Source organism: Mercurialis annua, linkage group LG2, assembly GCF_937616625.2.
Source record: "Mercurialis annua linkage group LG2, ddMerAnnu1.2, whole genome shotgun sequence".
NCBI lineage: Eukaryota > Viridiplantae > Streptophyta > Magnoliopsida > Malpighiales > Euphorbiaceae > Mercurialis > Mercurialis annua.
This window is the reverse complement of record NC_065571.1, coordinates 7,833,252-7,856,435: the sequence shown is the minus strand read 5'-3', so window position 1 is coordinate 7,856,435 and position 23,184 is coordinate 7,833,252. Positions and strand designations below refer to the sequence as shown.

The following is a 23,184-nucleotide window of genomic DNA, read 5'->3' as shown; positions in this document are numbered from 1 at the left end:
TCATACTACTTTGATAAAAAAAAATATCATACTACATCTCTAAAGGCAGCTATTTAAAAAAAAAATTAAGTTTACATTTTTTAAATTCTCTCCAATTTTTTTATTTTTTGTTTGAATTTTTTTTAGTGGAGCACAACTATTTAAATAAACCTCCAAATAAACTGCTGGCCTGTGTATTTTACCTTCCGTCATACGTTCGTTGTGTAAAAGATAAGCCTATTTTTATTTTGAACGTTTATGAGTTTGTTTTTGTATTTAAAAATTGATCAATTATGTGAATGTTTAAAATACTCCCAATTAAATTAAAGTATATATAACTTTAATGACAATAGTAATATTTTTATATTAAAAACAATTATATATAAATTTTATGGTTCATTTTAAAATTATCATTTAATGAAAAAAAATGAATGTATTAATTATTTAATAAAAATATTATAAAATATCAATATGTTTTTAATTGGATTTTTTTTATAAATGTAAATCAAGTAAGTTTATTTTTTATAAACGGAGAGAGTAAATAATATTTTCAAAAAATCCAAACTAAGCAATAAAGTATCTCATACTTTTTTTCTCCGCCTAGGGTGCTTGTAAATTAATTTAATAAATATTTTAAAAGAATAAATAATGATATTAATAAAATAAAAAATATTAAATGAGTATGTATATAAATAAAATAGATATAATATGAACACCATCAATCAAGAGAGACTAGTGTCGACAAGCATCAATACTTATTTCTCTCTCTCTCTCTCTATATCTATCTGCTGTTAAAGATTTTATTCCTCCTTCCTTCTCGGTTTTAGCTCATTCCCTTCTTCACTTTCACCTGTTCATCTTCTTTAAACAACTTCAATTCCATTACCCTTCTAAAAATAGAACTTGCCCAACAATCAGACATCGATTCACCATCTGGGTCTTGGTTAAATCTTGATTTGAAGCATCACTCGCTAGCTCACTGAGTTACTCACTAAATCATTTTATTAACTTAAAAGGTAAAGTTCTTGAATTTCTTTTGGTTGAAAATAATTGGTGTGTTCATTTCTTTTGTGCTTTTGAGGAGAGATGTTCTTTTAGTGGGTTTTTTTCTTTTTCTTTTTGAGTTTTGTGTTAATGATAACGAAGTTGGGTTGTTGTGCTTTCTTTGGCTTTTAGTGGCGTCCGTCTTTGTTTTGGGCGTTGAATTTTGTTCTCCACTTTTTTTCTAGGAATTGCAGAGGATTTTTTTTTTCTTTAATTGGATTTGTGTTTATAATTCTTGGTCTGGGTTACTGTGTTTTTTTTTCTTTTTTGTGCTCTCCTTGTTTTACTCTCCTTGGATTCCGGTTTTTTGTGGAAAAAAAGTTAGTTGCTTTATTGGAATCTCTGCTCTTGCTGGTCTGGTATAACTGTTTACTGGGTTTTGCTTGCCCTTTAAGTTTGGAGATTTTACTGCATATTCTCTGGAGGGTTTTTGGCTTCTAGGTTGTTTAAAAGGTTTCTACTTATCTGTTTTTATGACTTTGAATTATAGGTTTTACTGTTCTTCCTTCCATTTTTAGGGTTTTTGGTTTGTGGACTTTGAGGATTTTGTGTTCACTTTAGTCCACCTTTGTATTTCTTGCTGCTTCCCAGCTTTGGATGCTAGCTTAATTGTTGTCCTAGAGTGGCAAAAAGTTTAATCTTTTATGTAATTTTGCTTCTGAACTTGCTGGGTTGTTATACAGTTAATTTTATAAGATTTTTAGAAACTGAACTTATGTAGATTCTGAGTTGGGTGAATTTCTAAATTTTAATTCTGGTTAATAGTATTATTATGGCTTTAAATTTCTTTTATAATCAAACATGGACATAACATTTCACCATTTCTAGTAAAGTTTTCGTCCAAGCGATTCGTTTACTCAAGCAGATCTTGTTTTGTTTTTGAGCAGGTTCATTTTCTAGGAGCTGCAATGGATTCGCCACAATCGGTTGTGTCACCATTCAAGACTTCAGTTATAAGTGAGCCAGAGAAGCAGAAATTTGATTCTTCTGTTCGTAACTCTAGTATTTTATCCAAGGAGACTGAGGTTCAGAGGAAAGAAGTCACAAACGGCAACGAGGAGGATTACATTGGTATGCTCGATGTCTACGTACATCAGGCTAGGGATATTCAAAACATTTGCATTTACCACAAGCAGGATGTTTATGCTAAGTGTTGCCTGACTAGTGATCCTGAAAACACTGTCCCCACCAAAACCATCAATGGCGGTGGAAGGAATCCGGTTTTTAATGATAATCTCCGACTCAATGTAAGGACCGTTGATTGCTCACTTAAATGTGAGATATTCATGATGAGCAGGGTGAGGAATTATATGGAAGATCAGCTGTTAGGGTTTGCTTTGGTGCCTTTATCTGAAGTAGTGATCAAGAACGGAAAGCTGGAGAAGGAATTCTCGCTTTCTTCAACAGATTTGTTTCATTCTCCAGCAGGATTTGTTCAGTTATCTCTGTCTTATAGTGGAGCTTCTCCGGACGTAATGGCAATTCCGTCAATGCCTACTGCTCTAGCTGCAGGTGGATCTATGCAGGACACAGAGATACAGGAATCTATGCCCTGCGAATTTGATGAGATTGAGTTCCCTGATCCTAAAATTGTCAATGAAAACCAGATGATGGTTTCCGAGTATTATGCGATCTCATGTAACAATGAGGACTCTGAAACCTCAGAGAGCTTTATCACTTCTGAAGTTGAAGACCATGTTAGTTCTGACATGTGTACTAATGTCGTGGAAAGCTATTCGGTTGCTACTGTTGAGTCTGTTGGAGCACTTAAGCATGACTCGCCAACCGAAGCTCCAAAGCGTGACTCGCCTCCAAGCAGCATATCAACAAATGGAGTTTCGTCTCCTTCAATTGCTGTAAGCTCAGATACATCTGATGCTCCCGCAGATACGAAAACACAGCATCAGGAACATGACTCGGCCCAGAAAGAGAAAAAGGGAGGAGACGGCGAGAGTGATTCCTCCTGCGAGACACAAACCGAGAAATTCCCCAAGCCGATTATCAATATGAACTTTGAGCCAGAGCAGAAAGTTGTCCAGCAAGACATAGTAGACATGTACATGAAAAGCATGCAGCAATTCACTGAATCATTAGCAAAGATGAAGCTTCCATTGGACATGGATAGCGGACCAACGAGTTCAGGAAGTTCAACTTCGGATCAGAAAACGCAATCGTCAAAGAACAGCGGTTCCCGCGTGTTTTACGGGAGTCGGGCTTTTTTCTGAGCTTTAGTTCGCACCGGTTCGGAGGAAAACACACAGGTGACTTTTAGACTTTAGCACGGTGACTAATACTAATAGTGAACTGTAATAATGTATCATGTAGTGTGTGTTTTTTTCCTTTTGTATGTTGAGATGTTTTAGATGACTCGGAAATCATGACTTTGTATGTTTTATCATCATCATCAGCTTTGTTCTATAACCAGCTGCTGTTTAGTATAAATAGAAAATTTCCCCTTTTTCTTTAATCACTGCTTATTTTGATTCTCAATTATTGATTGTTCAAATTTTATGTAATTATGTACTAATCATGAATGTCTTAATTATAATGGTCCTACAATCACATGGAAAGCATAGGTGATTTGCTTTTGTCCATTCTGCATCATTTTGTCTACGAGCCACCGCATTTCTCCATTGTTGTCTGTTTTTAAAAAACTAAAAGTATACCATTTGTCTGCAATTTTTGTTTCCAATCCTCTAATTTGTCATGTGATGTGATTTTCTTGCACAAAATATTTATCATTTTGAGTATGCCCTACTAGCTTTTTATTAAAGGATATTCTTTCTGTGCTATAAAGTTTGCTAGCAGGGTATGCATTCGGTTTAAACCACACCGACTTTATAACAAAATTAAATATTTCATATTCAACAGAACCGGTCAGTCTAGTTGATTTTTTCGGTTTGGTTTGTACCAAAAGTGAACCGATTATTTTTACTTTCAAAACCAAATAGAACCAAAAGAATTATAAAATGTCTCATCTTTTTAAACTGAACTGAATTTGTCGGTTATTTGGTTTGGTTCGTTTTCTGCACACTCTCTATTTGCTAGTGTTTTGTTGTCAAGAGTTTGTTGTATGACAACAACAGAACTAGTTGAAGGGCATTACATAAAAATGCATGATATAAGTCATAAGATGATTAGGATGAACAACTTTGCTTGACCTATTATCAAATAGGTACTTCAATTACTTCATGTGCTCTTAAGCTCATATGCCTCCTACAAATCCATGCAATCTCTCCATCATCCCTGTATCTTACTCTCCATAATCCTAACTTTTCCGCAATATCCTTTCCGGTCGAACACTGGCGCTCCCTTAAAAAATCGACTACCCACTGCTGTGCTGCTCTTTGGTCTTGTTGAATGTCCCTCGAGTTTTCTGCGCTTCTGCCTCGGTTCCTGAACCCCTCCATTCTTCCCATTGCCGCTGCCCCCACAGCTCCAGCTGCAACTGCTCCGGCTGCTCCGTACATTAGCGAAGAAGATCCAGTTAGATGCGCAACTTCTCTGCTCAAGTCCGGTATCAGTTCTCCCATTCCTGCTGCAAGATGGGCTCCTATCTTGAGAGCAAATGTCACCAATTTCATGAACTTTTTCATATATGGAGCCAGACATTTCACTGTCATGTTATCTACCTGCATCATTTCGCAACCGATCTGATCTTCAACAACGTGCATTTCTCGCCTGTATTCGCATAACATGTGCATACGTAGTGCAGTCATGCCACTGATCATGTTGGTGACCAATCGTCTCGAGTAATTTTCGGTTCTGACGAAAAAGAACATGTTTGGTACTTTTCTTTCTTCCAGTTGAACATTGTAGTTCACAAGGTAGTTCACTTTCCGATGAAGCTCAATGAGGAGTCTGTGTTCGTAATATCTCAAACCTTGTATCTCCTGCTTCAAGTCTCGTATCTCTTGTTCGATAATCTTAAGTCTTTGAAGTACTTGTTCCACCCCCTTAGCAATTCCAGAGAAGCTTGGATCGATTTTATCGAGTTCGTTACCTGTTTGATCCGTTCCATCTGGATTTCTCTCCGGTTGAACTTCCAATTCCATGGCAAGATTGTGCAAGTCGTGATATCGTCGATGCAATACTTCTCGGAAGTCATCATCTGATAAGAGGTCTCGAGCGAGATCAAAACCAGCTCTTAGAACAGCTCTACCAGAGTCCAAAACCGGACCCCATGTATGCTGATAATCATACAGGCCATCTGCTGGAACCGAGAGCAGTGCTTGTTTCAGTTGCTGCACTGATACGTTCTGAGTTTTCCTGTACCGAGGGGGCATCAAGTTCTGCACGCATTCAGGCCGAATGATGCTTTCTACTAACGTGACACCGTGACGAAGACTTTGAATTGCAGGAATTATGAGCTGCTGAACAAGTCTAAGGATTTCCGTCAAGTTTTTAGTGGAACAAGCAAGAATATCAATATAGTATCCGAGCTGTCCTCCGAGTTCTACTCTGATATGGATACCATTTATGTTTATCGCAATAAGGTACTTTTCGAGACTGTAGGTGTAAGTTGCTCCGTGTTGGTTCTTTAATGCTATAATTCTGTTATGAAGATGAACCTGGATTCAAAAAACATTGAACTTCTAGTCAGGAATTATGCTTTTCGATTAGAGAAAACAGGAAAGAAGAATTAGAAATCGGATAACCTGCAAACGAGGAAAGAAACCGGGAGTGAGAAACATGTGGCTTGAATCGTCGCACTCGAGATGCCTACCGGCATAAACACAGTCTGGTGCACTTAACTGCCATTTCTGTGGCCTTCCTCTGCCTTCCTCAAGAATTGAAGGAATTAGCAGCAGTGAGTTTGGATCTGATGGATCTTGGTCATAGCATAGTTCTAGTTTCAACATCATTCTGACAAGATCACTAGCCTCTAAGTTCTCGAATACTTTCGAACCCATTCCCGGAATCTGACATTGTAAACTTCCTCTTAATATCCGTTCCAACTCGTTTCTGCAAATAAATCCATTATTCTCCGGCGAGCTTTGCCTTTTGACATCCAATTTTATCAGCTGGCTGAGCACTTCACTGCAGAACCATTCACAATCTAAAATCAAGAATCCTAACTCGTCGAAATAAATCACTTCGCCTATATGATGAAGGCAGCTAGCAACAGCCCTCCTCCTCATTTCCGCCTTTTCTTTATTATCATGTCTCGAACGGATTCTCAATGACGGAACCTTCACTTGGCAAAGCTCGCCGAATTCTTTCCACTTCATTGCAGGTTTTTTATAATTCTCATCTCTCCAGTCTGTTAAAAGCTGAGCTAGATCATTGCATAGCTGATAAACTTTAGGTACCCTTTGGAGAATAGTCTTGCTCGTCTTCCGAAGATGATGTGCGAGTTTACCAACTGACGAGGACGATCTTGAATCCACTGTAAACACAGTTTGATAAAGCTCAACAAAATTTAGGAACTTGTCTCTTAATCTCTGAATTAAAGTCACTATAAGCTGCAAGTTTTGTGACGGTTGATTAATTTTGTCGAAATGCGTCAGGACTATTGTAACATTAGGTAGCATGCATTGTTGGATTGCCCTTTTTGAGTTGGAAACGATGAATCTGAGCCAATACTGCAGATCCTCTTCGATCTCTTCTGGTGTTTTCGGTTCTCGGTTGATAGGTTTTCTGTATAAACTTGTGATGATCAGGAAGAATGATGCACTACCATGCCCCGGAAACATGAGATCATGGAGTGAATAGAACTCGTGCTGGCCTGCAAGATTCCATATCGAAATCTTCGTGTCATCGTCTTTGAAAGTCTTTATCTTCATTCCACTGGTCCTGACAGCTTGTTCAACAGGATTCACTAAAGTACGCACTTGATCCATGTACGGAAGCTTCGACGAGGATAAGTTCTGTGATATGGAATTACAAAGTGTAGTCTTGCCTGCAAATAAAGACTGCAGAAGTTAGCTTTTCAGTTTTTGCTTTCAAGTTTTAGCATTGGTTACTTATAGTTCAACTATGTTGCACGAAAATTTATTGAATCTTAGGTCTCGGTGTTTCGTTTCTGGTTTCAAAGATATTTCTGAAATTCTGAAACTTCATATTTGTAACTTATTCTCGTAAAAATATGGTTTTTCTATTTCCTCTTTAGCGTTTCCATTTCATCGTTTCTGTTTCCGTGCAACAATATTAGTTCAGCAAAGCTAAGTTACCTGCATATTCTTGCCCACAGAAGAAGACTCTGCAACTCTTTGGTTCAGTAAGTGGCATGTCCTTGAGCAAATCCATTTCAGCTTCAGGTTCTGTCTTCCCATTCTGCCCTAGTCGTTGATAAATTCCGTCAGCCTTCCCAGAATTTTGCAGCGGTGTTCGTGCAAGATCAATGTCCTCAATCCAAGGATTAACCTGCAACGTCTCCATTATTGCCTTCAGTAAAACCTCTCCTTGAACCCCTCTACATCCTTGCAACGACAAGCGTATCAAACTCGCATTCTTTTTCAAGCTCCTGAAGATTTTAACGAAATCGTCAGGTTTCAAACTTTCATCATCATAAATTCCCAACTTAGTCAGAGTTTCATTGCTTGTCAGCATTTGCATGATGGCTGCAAGCCCATCTCTTCCTATTTTTGTTCTGCCTCCTCCGAATGCAACGGACTTGAGTGTAGTATTTGCTTGGAATTGCAGGGCGGAGAATCGACTCAAAGGGCATAGCAAATGCTCTACACCTATCCCACTAAAGCAGTTCCCATCAACATATAAACTTTCCAAATTCTGATTCTTGAAAAGTCCAGCTGACACATAAACAATTCCCTTATCCCGAAGGCGAGTTCTCGACAATCTTACCTCTTTAAGACTTCGATTCTGTTCCAAAACCAAACGAAACTCTTTCGCCCACTTGGATTTCAACCGAATTCCCGTCATGTCTAGAGACTTCACTGTTGAATTCCATCCTAAAGAACACGCAACTCGACGAGAACCCGATATGTCTAGCCTGTAAATCCTGAGGGTACTGCTTTCGGGTATGAACTCGACCACTTTCGAACTTTTCTCTCCGTTTTCACCACTCCAAACATGAACTTCCATTTCCCTATTCCTCGCCAAAACAGCCGATATAAGCGGAGTCGCAGTGACAGACTGCGAATCAAATATCGTCAGGATCTTCAAACTCGAGTTCCCTTCAATCATTTCCGAAAGCTCTTCCGCTCCTTTCGACCCAATCGAATCATCCCATATCTGCAACTCCTCCAAGCTCTCATTCACCTTAAGAGCATCAGCTAAAAGACCAGCACCAACAGAACCTAAACCAGACTCACAAAACATAACCTCTTTAATCACTTCATTCCTCTTCAGAATCTCACAAATCTCACTCAAACATTCTGCATTCAATCTGTTTCTTCTGAACACAAGCTGTTTTATGTTCGAACAACTCTGTAAAAGCATTCCAAGGTAAACTACTTGTTCTGTTCCCCATTCGGCATGGTGAAACTCGAGATTTGTCAAAGAAGATTGAATGTTCTTGGCTGTGCTTAATTCTGATAAAATTTGAGAGAACTGAAAAAAACTGTCATTAGAAATGTTTACATTTAGAGAAGTTTCTGTTTCTTGGTAACAACTTGAAGTAGTTTGAGACAGATTAAAAGAAATGTTTTGTAGATTCAGGAGCTGGGATTTGATTGATTGTTGTAGCCATTGAAGATCTCTAAGGTTCTGGTTTGATGCCATTGATTGGTATGATCAAATTCTTTTTTGGTTTTTAGCTGTTTTAAGTGGATATTAGAATAACAAATTTGAGAATCATAAAAAAAAATGTCAAATTTGAAAACAGTTGAGGTTTTGTTGAAATTATTTGTTGATGTGATATATGCACAAAGGGAAATATTTTCTTGTTTTTGCAGCTTTCTTTGTTTTCTTTCGGTGGGTGATAGCTTCAATTATGTGGTTTTTTTGTCAAAGTTTTGATAATGGTGCCCTGGTTAGGACTGTACAGAAAAAATTCAAATCAACCAAATCAAATCAATTCAACAAAACTAAACTAAATATTACGGTTTAAAAGATTGCTGATTTGATTTTAGTTTGAAAAATAGAAAAAAAAGTAAATGTTGGTCTGATTTGTGGTTTCAAAAATTATAAATCAATATAAACCAAACCAAACCAATATATAAACATATATACGTATTTTTAAAATAAAATTTATATCACTATTTTTTAAATTTGTACTTGACAAAATAATATATTTAAATACCATCTAATGAAATAACTATTTATATATTTATATCGATCAATAAATATTATATTTTTATAATATTAAGATATTATATTAATAAAATATAAAAATATATAATATAAAAAATTTATAATTTTTTTTATTAATCATTATTATAATTTGTTATATAAATATAACATTTATTTTATGATGAATATATATTTTTAAATTTTTCGATTCTTTTTATCTTAGATGATAAGTAAATAATTTTTTTGATGATGGTTTAAACTGGTTTCAAAGAAAAAATTATCAAAATAAACCAAGCCAATTTTGCTGGTTTATAACGTGTGTGGTTTGATTTTGATTTGGAAATTTTCCAAACCAGTATAATTGGTTTAGACTAAAATATCAATGATAAATCAGTCAAACCAAACCATGTACACCCCTACCCATGGTCATGAAAGAAGCACATACTAAAACCATGGTTTTAAGAGCCAAACCGGACCGGTGAATTCGATTGAGAACCAAAGGTCGCTCGGGTTTGATTCTTCCTTAAAAACAGAAAATACGGTTCAACCTCTTTGAACCAAAAAAACAGAGAATACGAAAACTAATGACTTTCAGTCGGTTCGGTGATAATTTTGCATTTGGTTGGTTCGGTTTAGAATTTTAAAATTTCAAAGTTTGATTACCTGTTTGGTTTGAGGTTTGGATTATCCAAATTAATAAAACCGGTTAAATAAATCTAATATTTGTTATTTGTTATTTTTTTTAATTTTTAATTTTTTTAATATACCTTGTAATTTTGTCGGTTTTAACTGAACCGACCGACTTACCGACTTTTTTTTGGTTCAATTCGACTTTAATTTTTTTATCCGATCAATTCAATTTCAGTTAGTCCTTAATATTCCGTGGTTTTTATTTTGAAGCATTCAGTTTCAGTTAATATTTAATATTCGGTTTTTAGTTCAGTTAAAAATAAACGGATGGAATACTTCCATTTACTATTAAATTTTAAATATTTTAAATTGTATATACATTTATATAAATATTTTGATTTTTATTTAATTAGCTGAACAGTAAATCAATGGCCATACCGGTTCGATCATCCATTGTGTTTTAAAACATTGCATTTGCATTAAACAATATTGTGTAATAATATTCTCAACTTGTTTGTGAAGGTATGCCTTTACGGCAGCTTTGTTATAAAGGCAATGCATAGCTTCCTTTATGCTCTCAAGTATCAATTTATACTAAGTATTTGTGCCTCTCAAGCCAACATGCCAACTAATGAAATATGGACTTTCCAATTTTTTTCATGATAAAATTAGGGGTTATACTAAATATTTCCACTCTATTTTTGGGTTAGATTTGTTTATAGACCGGGCTCGGACTGGACTCGGGCCGGGTCTATTGGGCTTTTCTATTTTTTATATAAATTCAAGTCCAGTTCGCACTTTATAACTCGGCCTTAAACACTATATATGCTGGTTCGGACGAGTTTTTCCGGGCTTACATGAGTAATAAATAAAAAATAAAAGTTTAAATACGCCCGTAAAATAGCAGGCTTTTCGGGTTTGATTTTGAGTTGGATTTAAAATAAAAAGTTATTGTGTAAAACCAGCCAAGATGTATGGGCCTAGGCGGACCGAGCTGGTACCCAAACCCACGAACAAGTACACTTTCGGTAAAAATGACCCTATATATAGTGTTTTCATTCCACTTTAAAATAAATATATATTTTACACCCATTTTAAGAATATCTAAATCTAGTAATATTACATCCTTATTAGTGATAACTTAATTGAATATGAATGGGAAAAAAATTATGTTCTTCTTAGAGAATGAAAAGGAATAATGATATGAACAACTTTAAAATTCTATTTAATTAATTGTCTTGTGAAAAATATAAGAAGAAAAAACGGATAAAAGAAAAAAATTAAGTATATTTTTTATTTAAAACTGAAGATCAATTTTAAATGGGATACTTCAAAAGAAAAAAAATTAAAAATGAATAGAAAATAGTAATAAACTTAGAATCAGTGTTTTAAATTGGACTGGACCGGCCGATCGAACCGGAATCCGATCAGTAGTGCGGTTCTAAAACAAAAAAAACAAAATTTTGGTCGAACCAAATTGGACCAGTTTGAACCGGATCGGACCGTACAAACAAGTAAAGAGAATTAGCGACATAATCTAAAATCAGTCTCTTATTTTGAATATTTTTATTTTAAAAATTTTTATTTTTTAAAAAATATTGAACCGGTTTAACCAAAAACTGATGAGTTCATCGGTTCGGTTTTAAAACACTATTTATAATTATAAATTTATTCATTCTTGTAATATATTCTCTGATTTTTTTAGGCGTTGATTTTTTATTTGTATGAAAGTTATTGTTCATTTTTAATTTAATAAATTTATTTCAAAAATTATATTATTGTCTTTTATTTTAGTTAGTGGAGTATATAGAGTATTTCTTAATTTTTTGATTTTTAGTATATATAAGGTTATTTTTATATTTAAATAATTTTTTAATATGCATATTTTATTACAAAATTATTTAAATGGAAATAAGAGAGTAACAAAAGACAATAAAAAATTGATACTGTTTGACCCTTTAGTTTTGAGGTTTGAGAAGATCACATTTTCTACTTTTGCCATTGGGAAAAAAGGGCATCCTATAAAGCAAATGATAAAAGGTAAAAGACAAATTAACCTCTGATTAAGGGATCTATGTCTTAATAATGCAGACATTTACAGTTAATTTTGGATTAACCAAGGAATAGAATAGAATGTCTGGTCTTTTTTCAGGAAAAAAATTTAACAAGTCACAGGTTTTATTTTAGTAGTAGTATTATTTAAAAATATAGTACTCCCTCCGTCCTATAAATATAGACCAAATTGCTATTTTGAACGTCTTAAAATATAGACCAAGTTCCATTTAGTTTAGTTGAGATGTCAAGTTTACCCTTAATCAATTCAACCATTTAAATTATACTTTTCTAATCATAATTTAATAATCACTTAATCCAATATAAAAACTAATAATAAATATAGTTTTTAAAATTTATTTGTAATCTCAATAAGCAATTGGTGTTTTCAAAATATATAATAAAGACTGTTTAAAACATTTAGAAAATTAATATAAGAGTATAATAGGAAGTTGTCTAACAATAACTAATTTAACTTCGGTTTCTTAATTTCCGCACAAACTCAATTAGACCTATTGTTGTGGGACGGAAGGAGTAATATTTTTCTTTACAAGAATATATAACTTTCTTTTTAGAGTTTTTCTTAAATATAACATCATTAAAAAGGTCTTAAATGGTTTACACACCCAGAAATAAATTAAATTTCTGAATTTATTTAAGCACTCATTATATAAAGTTCTATGCTAAGTGTAGCAAGGTATTAAACAAATACAGGCTAATTGAGTCTACATATGCAATGTTATAATGTCATATTGAAGACAATGTCGTTTAAATATTTCAATCGATCAACTCTAGAATTTGTCAGATCGCATCCAGTTGGAGTATTTATCATAATATTTGACATTTAAAATTGCAATTTCAAGATTGTTTTATTAGTTACATTAGTAGAAAACTTAATAAGGTAGCTTGTAATCTGACTCACGATGCAAAAAATAGATATCTTAAATTTTACTATCCGGATCGTTTCATGTAGTTTATTTTGATATATTTGGAACAAAAAAATTAAGTTTGCAGATTTTGTTGACTTGTGATCAATTATATTGTACCCAAAAATAATATTCAAATGAAAAAAATGATTTATTTTACAAAAATACAGATTAAAGTTAATTTTTTTTAAAAGTAAATGGGTGTACAACTTGTAATTTTGCAATTGGGAAATTATGCTTTTGCATTTGCAATTGGGAAAATATGCTTTTGCATTTGCTGACAGCAGCTCACAAATGGGCCCACCCAAATGTATTAGCCCAAGTTGTGATGGGCCCGCATGTCTATTTTCAGGGCTGATCAGGACCATCCATATTTAGATTCTTGGTCCCAGCAGAAATTGATCCATTTAGGGGATAAAAGAGAGTGATGGGTCCATAATTCAGTTTGAAATGTCCTCTAAAAAGAGAGGAAAAAGGGCTATGAAAAGGGCAAAAAAGAAAAGAAGAATAACATAAAAGACTGGAGATTTGGGCAACCAATGTGCATTAATTGTTGCAGAAAATATAAAAATAAATACTTCTTTTTTATGGTTAATTACGAATAAAATCATAAATTTTACCGCATTTTACAATTGGAACATCAACTTCTAATTCTAATTATTTCAAACATCAACTTTCAACCTGTAACTATTTGAAACACAAATAAAATTTCTGATATATCTATGGATATAATGAGTTGAGATACTCATAAATTACTTGATATCGATCAAATACTCGAGTGTAATCTCGAGCCAAGCTCGAATATTAGATAGAAAGACATGTGAAGCTAGTGAGTCTAGACGATCTAAATTAGCCTTACACGTATAAATTTTTTTTTTACAATATTGGCTTTTTGTATATCTAAATTTAGATGTATGTCTTCTTAATTACTTAAATTCCATAGTTTTAATGGAAAATTTGTTAAGTGTGTCAAATCTGATAATTTAACTGCTAATTTTTTTATTCTTTATTGAACTCAATCTTACTCGAGTTCAAACTCGATTATAATATCGTCTGAGCTCTAACTTAGAATTTGAGCTCATTCGAGCTTTCTCTCGAACTTGTATTGCACATTTGACCTCAAAATTGAGTTCGGCATAACTCACCCTATAAGTTTAGCTCGTTTCTATCCCTAGGTATATTTTTGATGATATGGACATTAAAAGTATATCAACAATTCTTATATTTCAGCATCCACATCAGTAAAAAATACATCAAAAAATAATTTATATTGAGTTGTCAAAAATTGACACTTTATGTTTAAAATTGTTAAAATTTAAAATTAATCTTGTAATCACATTCTAAAATTCATAATTTGATTGGTAATTAACCTTTTTTTTTATCAAATCCAATAACCTCATGTAAAGATTCATGAGAGATGATACCTCTTTGCCAGTGAAACATAGACCAATTAAATCAAGGTTACCAAGTACTAAAAGATGTAAAAAAATAGTAAGAATGCAAACAAAATGTGGAAGAAAAAGAGAGGTAATAAAAGAGAAGGACCACATTGTAACACAAATGTATATTTTGAGGTACTTGGAAATTGAAAAATAACAATGAAAGTGAGATGAAAGATAGAAGCTAAAACATATCCTGTTTGGGCAGAATGGTTTGGATAAGTGATGGGATGACCACACAGAATAAGCCTAAAAAGATCAGAAATTGTTATAATCAGTCATTGTATGCATTCAAGCACAAGAAAGAAAATCCAAAATTTCATCATCTAGTGCTATGACCTTACACCTCAAGTATGGGGTAATCTAGCCGAGTCACTATCACGTTCGACCTTAATTCGACTCTTAAATTTGAAATTCAAAGCTCGATTCTAAAAAATCAAAACTTGAAACTCGACGCTAACTCGATTGAATAATTGAGAGTCAGAGCTCAACTGATTATTTACAATGCAGATAATGTCATTATGTCATGAAATCAAGGAATGGATAACAGAAATAAGTAACAAGTTAATCTATATATCACCAATAAAGTCTAACATTCATCTAAGTATAAACTTGTTTAGTTTTGATACAATAATATTTCAACAAAAAAATGAATCAGAATATTTGGTAACTTATTTTAAAGGGAGCATAAAAACAGAATCCCTTATAAATGTTTCACACTAGCAGATCAAACATACAATCTGACAAAGAGAAATTGCAAATAAGAAAAAAAAATTATAAGAACACCAACCAACACCTCTCAAGGCATTACTCCAAAGAAAGAAAAAAATCAAAAAAATTAATACCTATCTTTTTTTTTTAAGTGTACTATCACTGGCGTGCCTCGCCGGAGATGCACGACCTATCTATGGAACCAATCTTCCTGAGTATATATCCCGCAATATGATTTTACACCTCATTTATAAATGCCAAGAAAGCAACCTAAGTTTTTCACTAATTAAAAGAAGAAAACAGAAATCAAATCTCAAACCTTACACAAAATCCTTGTAACTGCTTTCACTCTGATTGTGTATAACTCAAATCAAGAACCCTTCGTTAGCTCTATCGATCAAGTTCCTTATAAACTTAATATAATCAGGAGAGAGATGCGTGAAATTCACAACTCGTCACCTGTTTATCCAGATTCCTCTCACCTACAATTATCCTGTAGCATCCATTAACAGATCTCCTAGGTAGCAATTCCTGAAGCATATAACAAACAGACAAACATAGAACAAAATTAGTAACTTGATCACATAAAACCAGGTGCATTCGGCACAAAATCTGCAACGGTTTCACTCACAATAACACATTTCTTGAATGAACTGAACTAGAGAGGAAAATGTGAATGTAAATTGAAGTATATGAAAATATCAAAAGCTGACGTTCTAACAAGTCGTTGAGACGGTGAGATTGATATTATTAAATGATGCATTCGAGCCATTTCAATAAATAAGGAGATAAATAATGATATCCTATCAAATTTAATTAAAGATCACATGCACTAAACAAAACCAATGCATTCCTTTAAAACTTCTAACTGTGATAAATTTAAATAATTCATGCAGGAAGCCAATAGCATTGGCATGAGAAAGGTTAGACCTTTCCTCTTCCTTTAGAAATCAAGGGTAAGTCTTAATTTAAATTGGTCCATATTAGGAAAATGTAAGCAACAGCATACCAAAATTCAGCAAACTTCCTTCAAAGCCACAGCATTTCTACAAATGACAATTTGACATAACTTTATAATGCCGGTAATTTTGTTTTCTTCTTATTGGTTATATTCTAAACTTAAAATCAAAGTAATGATGATTTATTATTGAAGCTATAAAAGTATTACCTCTATTAGATTGTCTAGTAGTAACGCCATAACTTCCAATATAACCCTCAGAATTCTTAGCAGAAACATCTGAAGCTATATTTCCAAGCCCATAACCAAAAGATCCAGTACCTTCCAGCTCAGGAGTGCCGGACCGCCAAGTAGAATCACCATAAACTGAACCACTGCGGTACAAGTCTCCGTAGGACCCTTCATAAGCACCAGATGACCCAGATAATGATGAATTTGGTGCAGCACCAGAGCTGCTGTTTCTTCCATATCCTCCCCCTCCAAACCCATAGCCGCTATCACCGCTCCCATACCCCATATTCCCACTCGTGTAAGCAGAAGCATTCCCTCCTCCTTGAGCTGAAATAGGAGAAGGGCCCCAGTTAACTCCATTGTTCCCAAATGAAACTCCAAAATTTCCACTTCCAGAACTCAAGAAAGCACCAGGGCTGGCAGGATTAGTTGTGGTACTAAGGCCGCCATTTCCCCAGACATTTCGAGTAGTTGGGCTTAAAACAGAATCGTTCCTTGCGTTCCCAATGCCATAACCTATAGGAGTAGTTTGTCTGGTTGAGTTCCCGCTATAATAGGGAGTTAACATCCGTCCATACCCCGGATTATTACCAAAGTTAGATCCACCACCATAGCTTGGTGTTAACCCTGGCTCTAAATTTATACCCATTCCATAACCCGTAGTCCCAAATGGAGGAAAACCACTTCGGCCGCTGGCAAGAGGACTAAACCTACTATCCATTCTCATTCCAAAACCTCCTACCGAGTTTACATTATATCCCTGAGCATATGCATTAAGTAAGTTGTTTGTCCTACTCAAACCATAGTTATATCCTATCAGCGGGCTCCGACTAGGCCCTGGAGATAGCTCCTTTGGGACAGCCTTTTTTACTTCAACCATTTTACCATTAAGTTCATGAAATGTTTTATGCAGAACTCTGTCTACTGCATCCTCTGAATCATAAGTGATAAAGCCAAAGCCTCTTGGCCTCTGTGTGTTGTGATCATACATCACAACTACATCAGTGATATTGCCAAAATGCTCAAAATACATCTTAAAATCATTATCTGTAACCGTAGATGCTAGGCCTCCAACAAAAATCTTTTTGGTACGCCCAGGACCTGGAGAGCCATGAATACTACTAGTGTTTCTATTCAAAATGTGCTGATCATCCCTTGGAACGGCCTTCTTTGCTTCAACCTGAAAATGAGAACACATAAAACAAAAACCAGGCTATTACTCGTCATTCTTAGTAATGAGCAAACATTGGTGAAAGGATAGATAGATATGATGAAATTGGTCAAATATTTAATTACTTTAGATGACTATGATTCTAATCTTTAAATACTCTGAGAAATTAGAACTTGGAGCGCAATTGAAGGTTAAGAAGAACTCCCAAGTCCCAAGTTAGAATTTAGACATATCGAAGCTAATTGCTACGAATTCAAAAAAGAAATGATGTTTAGATTACAATCCATTTCCCTTCTGATTCTAATCTTTAAATACGCTGAGAAGTCAGAAGTCGGAGCATAAATGAGGGTTAAGAATAACTTCCAAGTTCAAATTTCAGACATATCAAAGTTGATTGCATTGAATCCAAAAAGGAAATAATGTTAAGATTGTAATTCATTTCCCTCAAGCAACAGGCTTAAAATATTCCAAGAATTGCAATGTGCATAAAATAATTGCAATCAAGGCACTCACAGTGCGTCCATCAATCATGTGCTTATCCATGATCACTCTTTCCGCAGCAGCAGGATCTGCAAAGACCACAAAACCGAAACCTCGAGCACGACCAGTCGTCCGATCTCTCATGATCACAGCCTCCACAACTTCCCCATACTTACTAAAATACTCCTTAAGACGCTCCTCATCAGTGTCCCAAGAAATCCCACCAATAAAGAGCTTACCAAGATCTGATTCCATCTTTTCCTCCTACAATCAATCAATCAATCTGTCAATCTATCACCCATTAAACCAACTCACAACATCAATCACCAACACAAACACACACAACAAAAACAACACCAAAAAGAACACCAAAGCTTAAATCTTAAAAAAAACCACCAATTCAACCAAAAAAGCAGGATTCAAAAACCAACATATTAGTACAAAAACTCAACAATTGTATCAATTGGGTACTTATTAGCTACAAAAATCAATAATCTAAGATTAAAAACAGATCAAAATATGAAAAACAATAATCACTAAATCACCATTACCTTATAAAATAATCTGATTGGTGGCCAATCAGAAGATTAAAAAAACACAAGATGGGTATGCTAAATCCAAACAGGGATCATCTGATAGCTGCAGCACCAATCATAACACACCCCAAGATTCCTGATAATAAAAAAAGACTGCAAATTTTCAGAACATTAACATTTTTAAAACTAGAAACAGATCAAAGAAATGAAATTTAAATCAGATTAAAGATTGAATTTTTTTGATACCATTTTGGAGATGAAAAGATTAGGAATTTAATGGAAGTAAGATCTAAGAAGAAGCTGAATTGTGGAAATGAAATTAGAGGAAGAGGTGGTGTTCATGCTTTGCCTTTTTTTTTTAATTTTTGGTTTGTGTCTGTCTGTGTTGTTTGTGTAATATAAGAAAAGAAAAGGCTTTTTATTTTATCTTTTTCTTGGTTATTCCACTCCTCTTATTTTAATTATTTTTTTATTTTTTTGGAGAAAAATAAAAAAAATAAAAAAGAGAAAGAATATATAAATGTAGAGAGAAAAAGAGATTGACAATCAATCCTATGGTGTAAGAATATTTGGAGGAATGATGGTAGAGAAGTTGATGATCACATTTTATTATTTTTATATTATAATATTTAACTATAATATATATGAAATATATATTATTTTAATATTTATTGATTTATTTTTTTATTTAGAGAAATTTACATATAGTTTTGTTAGGATGGATTTAAGGATGGTGGGAAACAATCAACAAGAGTGTATAATCAATGTGACCTTAGTGCATACTATTCCTTGCTTGTTAGAATCACACTCAACTTTTTTTTATATTTTTCTTTATTTTTTTTGCTATTTTTTATATTATTTTAAAAGTTTACCACTTTGATTAAATAAAAATTGTCTTTGAAAATGAGTGTGAGAATTTGATTCTCAATATAGTAGTGGTGATGATTTTTTATTTAATTAGTATAAACATATTGCATAAGCTATTTAATGTATTAATTAATTAGTAGAGAAAATAAATTATGGTCTAACTAAAAGCAAACTCCATTATTGGTAATAAATTGTTATTAAAATAATTAATAGGAGGGTGACATTAAACAATCAAATAAACTGAAATGATTAGCTTTTTAATGTACATTTGAAAAGACTACAAGAATTAAGTTTTTTTTTACAAAAATTAAGTTTGTGATTATGGCAGTAAAGGGTTATTATTTGCTTAAAAAGTAGGTCAACTCTTGCATATATATGCATTATACATGTAATTTCCATCAATCTGTTTGCATCAAAACTTTATTAATGTGATTATCTCAAAACTATAATAGTAAACAATCAACAACTAAGAATAAACTAAGAATGTGATTTATATATTCTAAATTTATGGTAGTGAAATTTAAATTTTCTTATTACTAGTATTTTGAGTTATTGTTATATTCAAACTTTGAGTTGATTAGAAAAATGGTTTAAATTTATTCTTAAGAACCTCATCTCTATTTTGTTTTGTGAAAATTGATAGCAATTCTTATATATACACCACTTATTAATAATCAATGGAATTCTGAGATTTTAGCTAAAAAAATTAACAAATATTTTGTTAGTTATATAAATTTATTGAATTAGTGGAGAACCAGTATGATCACAACTCACAGTTCATTCGAACCGGTATGATCAAGGTTAACAGTCTAATCGATTCAAGCACTGCTTCAATCAGTTATATAAAAAATAAAGAAATTATGCTATATATAAGATTTTTTTAAAGTAAATTTATATGTTTAAAATTTAGAAAAATTGGTAAAACAAATCATAACGTTTCAAATTTAATCATATTGTTCAAAACATTACAAAACAAATCCTAACATTTTCCGTTTTTGCATTTTGTAGCCCGACTCCGTTTTCTAACAATTTTATTTTTTAGACTATAGAGTGCAAATATGCGAAAAGTTGGAATTTTATTTGTAACATTTTTAAAACATTGAAATTTAATATGCCAATACATGTATCTAATCTGACTGCCACATATGTAAAAAAATTGCCGAAAACCGGTTTGGGCTATAAAATGCAAAAAATAGAAAGATTAAGATTTGTTCTGTAATATTTTAAACTATAGGATTAAATCATTACAAAGTTGAAACGTTAGAATTTGCGTTGCCAATACCCCTAAAATTTAAGCGGTATCATAAAAATTCACCAATTTTACATGTTTTTTCATTTTAATCACGTCGTTTAAAAATCGTCATTTTCCTACACCAACTACCAATTTTTATCAAATCCACACACCGTTCAAAAATTCGGTGAAAATTGTTGGCGTGTCACTATCCGGTTTACTAGGGCATTTCATTATCCTGTTGCCAACTCAGCAATTTTCGCTAGATTTTTTAGCGGTGTATGAATTTGACAAAAAATTGATAGTTTGCGTATGAAAATGACAATTTTTAAACGGCATGATTAAAATGAGAAAACGTGTAAAGTTGGTGAATTTTTTTGACATTAACTCAAATTTTAAGCACATGTGTAAATTTTTTAAGTAGCAAACGATGAGAGAAAATAATAAATATATATCACTCTAATTAAAAATAGAATCAAATGATTTTTACAGTTGAATAGTTTTTTTATTCAAAATATTGAACCTTTTTTTCTTATATTTAGAATACAATCAAACCAAACTCTCATCCGGTTCTCGATCAAATTGGTTGGCCAACCGGTCTAGTTTAATTCTTAAAACCATGATTTTTGAATTACATTTTAAATTATAATATATAGTATATTTAGTATAATTAAGAATCCATGAAAATAAACATTAAAATTAAGGATATGCAAATGGTTTAGGTTTGTGGGGGTTGGCATCTAATTTAGAAACCAACCCAAATTGATGGTTATAACAAACTTTGGAAGCCATGTTTTATTCCCATATATGATCTAGTTTTAGGGTTCAAATTAATATATTTCACTTTAATAACTTTTCTATTACTACAATTACAACTCATATTTAGAGTATTGGGGTGTTTCTGTTTGGTCATGTAATATAAAATATCTAATTTTTTTGTACAGATGGATTAGTCAAACAACTAAAATTTAGACATGCCTAAACTTTGGTATTAACCAAAACTTGTTTATTAAGTTTTTGCTTTGAAAGAGAAATGAATTTGTAGAAAATTGAGGGATCTTGAGTATAATGAGCATTACTCTAATAGGGAAAGTATTCTGAAATTTATATTGAATTTCAAATTAGAATTTAATCATCTTCTCTCTACATAAGAAAAAAAATGTAATTACTTTTAGTTAAAATTTGACATAATATTCATCAATTGTTTTCACATATTATATTAATTAATCATATCATTTGAAAGTTATACTAAAATACCCCTCAATTTTATTATATTATATTAAAACGTCTCTCCTTAAATTTTATGTTACTTAACTTTTGATTAAGAAAAATAATATAGTATAAGTACTCTTTAATATTTTACATATTATACTAATTGATTTTTTTTGACATATTAATATATATAGATCTCAAAATTTAATATGAGAAACATATAAATAATAGAAAAAAAAATCATGTCATGTTATAATTTATTTTTAATATAATGTAAGTAAAAATATCAATAAACAAGGAGTTTATCGTAAAAATGTATTATAGAATTATTATAAGTTAATGTAAGGAATTTTAATTCGGCCAAATGACCAAAAAAGTCAAACCTTTCATGAAAATTTCACAAAAGTCCAAATCTTTCAATTTTATTCAATTTGTTCTGAAACGCATGATTTCATTTCACTTTTGTCCAATTATGTAATTTTGCTCATGTGGCGCTGATGTGGCATAATGCCACACATCAGCACCACATAAACAAAATTGAAACAAAATCATGCGTTTCAGAACAGATTGGATAAAATTAAACGATTTGAACTTTTATAAAACTTTCATGAAAGGTTTAGTCTTTTTTGGTTATTTGGCCTTTTAATTATAACAAAAGGAATGTTCTAGTAAATGGTTCATGTGTGAGGGATTAATTAGTTGTATTATGTAAAAACTCAGGGGTTGAATTAATTCCAAAACAGTGGAGTAGAAATGTCACAATCTACATATATAGGAAATGAAGAATATAAACTTTTTTTTTTTTTGAGAAAAAGAATATGAACTTAATTTTTTGTTTGAAGAAAACAATTTTTCTTTTGATAAAATGCTCAAAGTTGCCGATATAATAGAACATTTTGCTTTTTTTCTTTCTCTACAATACTTCTAATTAGGTTATATTATTCATATAAAATCAGAAAAACATTGGGGAAAAATAACAATTAGGCGTAAACTAATCAGCATCTTTAAAAAGATATGAAAATTTGATAGTGTAGATTGTAAGACAAGAATGAAGTACTTAATTATAATTTATGGAGCTTAATTAGGCTTGCATTTGTACTCAATAGCAGAGTTTTAGTAGGTAAGATTTGAAATGTTCAAGCACAAAAATTATTAAATTAAAATATAATTGAGATTGAAGGACTTAATTATAATTAAAGAAAAAAAGGAAAGTTAGGTATAAAGTGTCATTTACAGCTAAATCTTACTGTTCTGTTTTGAGAAAATAATATTATAATACTGAAAAGGAATTGCTTATTATTCATTAACTTGATAACGACGTTAAAATATGACCAATGAGCTTTATAGAAAAGATTTATGGTGGCATTTTTATATAAGTTTTGTAAAATCAAACCATTTTTAGTATGATAATGTATATAATTTTTTAATTTTTAAAAATGTTTATTCAATACTCCACTTCTTCATTATTCTAAAAAAAACTGTCTAGTAATTTGAAAATTTATGGTTTATCGTTTACGTCTACAT

General features: G+C 32.4%; 3 protein-coding genes across 5 annotated transcripts; 1 reads left to right on the top strand and 2 right to left on the bottom strand.

Annotated features, from left to right (window-relative positions):
- Positions 1 to 707: 707 nt before the first annotated feature.
- LOC126669511 (uncharacterized) lies at positions 708 to 3,490 on the top strand. Of its 2 annotated transcripts, none has more exons than XM_050362995.2 (2): positions 708 to 995; positions 1,911 to 3,490. In XM_050362995.2, the coding sequence occupies exon 2, from the start codon at positions 1,932 to 1,934 to the stop codon at positions 3,246 to 3,248; it is 1,317 nt and encodes a 438-aa protein (XP_050218952.1). In that variant the 5' UTR covers positions 708 to 995; positions 1,911 to 1,931; the 3' UTR covers positions 3,249 to 3,490. The 2 variants fall into 2 exon arrangements, with proteins under 2 accessions (XP_050218952.1, XP_050218953.1); XM_050362996.2 differs by lacking the exon at positions 708 to 995 and adding an exon at positions 1,321 to 1,476.
- Positions 3,491 to 4,002: 512 nt separating this feature from the next.
- On the bottom strand, positions 4,003 to 8,895 carry LOC126670634 (protein TORNADO 1). The gene is made up of 3 exons (XM_050364410.2): positions 7,197 to 8,895; positions 5,682 to 6,925; positions 4,003 to 5,594 (listed from the first exon to the last, which is right to left on the bottom strand). Exons 1-3 carry the CDS (start codon positions 8,704 to 8,706, stop codon positions 4,191 to 4,193), a joined length of 4,158 nt encoding a protein of 1,385 aa, XP_050220367.1. The 5' UTR covers positions 8,707 to 8,895; the 3' UTR covers positions 4,003 to 4,190.
- Positions 8,896 to 14,913: 6,018 nt separating this feature from the next.
- LOC126669173 (heterogeneous nuclear ribonucleoprotein 1-like) lies at positions 14,914 to 18,751 on the bottom strand. Of its 2 annotated transcripts, none has more exons than XM_056104736.1 (5): positions 18,597 to 18,751; positions 18,366 to 18,503; positions 17,848 to 18,078; positions 16,143 to 17,343; positions 14,914 to 15,505 (listed from the first exon to the last, which is right to left on the bottom strand). In XM_056104736.1, exons 3-5 carry the CDS (start codon positions 18,067 to 18,069, stop codon positions 15,492 to 15,494), a joined length of 1,437 nt encoding a protein of 478 aa, XP_055960711.1. In that variant the 5' UTR covers positions 18,070 to 18,078; positions 18,366 to 18,503; positions 18,597 to 18,751; the 3' UTR covers positions 14,914 to 15,491. The 2 variants fall into 2 exon arrangements, with proteins under 2 accessions (XP_055960711.1, XP_050218518.1); XM_050362561.2 differs by having other exon boundaries at positions 18,366 to 18,486.
- Between the last annotated feature and the right edge of the window lie 4,433 nt (positions 18,752 to 23,184).

Excerpts from the sequence above, each read along its gene's own strand:
- LOC126669511 (XM_050362995.2), top strand. The coding sequence starts at position 1,932 with ATGGATTCGCCACAATCGGTTGTGTCACCATTCAAGACTTCAGTTATA.
- LOC126669173 (XM_056104736.1), bottom strand. The coding sequence starts at position 18,069 with ATGGAATCAGATCTTGGTAAGCTCTTTATTGGTGGGATTTCTTGGGAC. Across the intron at positions 17,344-17,847 it reads ACATGATTGATGGACGCACT|GTTGAAGCAAAGAAGGCCGT; the intron begins GTGAGTGCCTTG and ends TCTCATTTTCAG.
- LOC126670634 (XM_050364410.2), bottom strand. The coding sequence starts at position 8,706 with ATGGCATCAAACCAGAACCTTAGAGATCTTCAATGGCTACAACAATCA. Across the intron at positions 6,926-7,196 it reads CTGTGGGCAAGAATATGCAG|GCAAGACTACACTTTGTAAT; the intron begins GTAACTTAGCTT and ends CTTTATTTGCAG. Across the intron at positions 5,595-5,681 it reads GTTTCTTTCCTCGTTTGCAG|GTTCATCTTCATAACAGAAT; the intron begins GTTATCCGATTT and ends TTTTGAATCCAG.